Below are 463 nucleotides of genomic sequence, written 5' to 3'. Positions count from 1 at the left end.
CGTGTAGTCGCGCGCGCGCAGCGCGGGGTGCTGCGCGAAGGGGTTGGGCAGGTGCAGCATCTCGTACACCAGGATGCCCGTCTGGAACTCGTCGCACTTGCGGTACTGGGTGCCGGGCAGGACCTCGGGGGCCAGGCGCGCCTGGTCCCGCAGGGCCTCGGGGTCCAGCGCGTGGCTCTTCTGCTTGGCCTGCGAGAAGTTGCTCACGAGGAGCCGCGCGGGGCCGGGCGCGGCGGGGCCCGCGGGCACCAGCAGCAGGTTCTCCAGCCGCAGGTCGCAGTGCGTGACGTGGTGCGGCTTGAGGTGCTCCAGGCCCGCGCACAGCTGCAGCAGCAGCAGACACACCTGGCGCTCGTACGCGTCCGGGCACGCGCCGTGCCGGCCCAGCGAGTCCCGCACGAAGTCGGCCACGGTGAGCTGCGGCACCTCGCGCGTGATCACCACCACGTGGCTCCTCTGCGGC

The 463-nt window shown here is 73.0% G+C and overlaps 1 protein-coding gene across 1 annotated transcript in view; it reads right to left on the bottom strand.

Moving 5' to 3' along the window:
* The window catches only part of Peak1 (pseudopodium-enriched atypical kinase 1), a 116,964-nt gene that overhangs the window by 246 nt on the left and 116,255 nt on the right, over window positions 1-463 (bottom strand). The window contains exon 7 of the mRNA XM_013011938.1: window positions 1-456. Within this exon, the coding sequence (XP_012867392.1) occupies window positions 1-456 (456 nt within the window). The remainder of the gene's footprint in view (window positions 457-463) is intronic.

The sequence above is a fragment of the Dipodomys ordii genome, unplaced genomic scaffold, assembly GCF_000151885.1.
Source record: "Dipodomys ordii isolate 6190 unplaced genomic scaffold, Dord_2.0 Scaffold15, whole genome shotgun sequence".
In the NCBI taxonomy this organism is placed as follows: domain Eukaryota; kingdom Metazoa; phylum Chordata; class Mammalia; order Rodentia; family Heteromyidae; genus Dipodomys; species Dipodomys ordii.
Note: the sequence above shows the minus strand (reverse complement) of the source record. Positions and strands in the feature narration are given on the sequence as shown.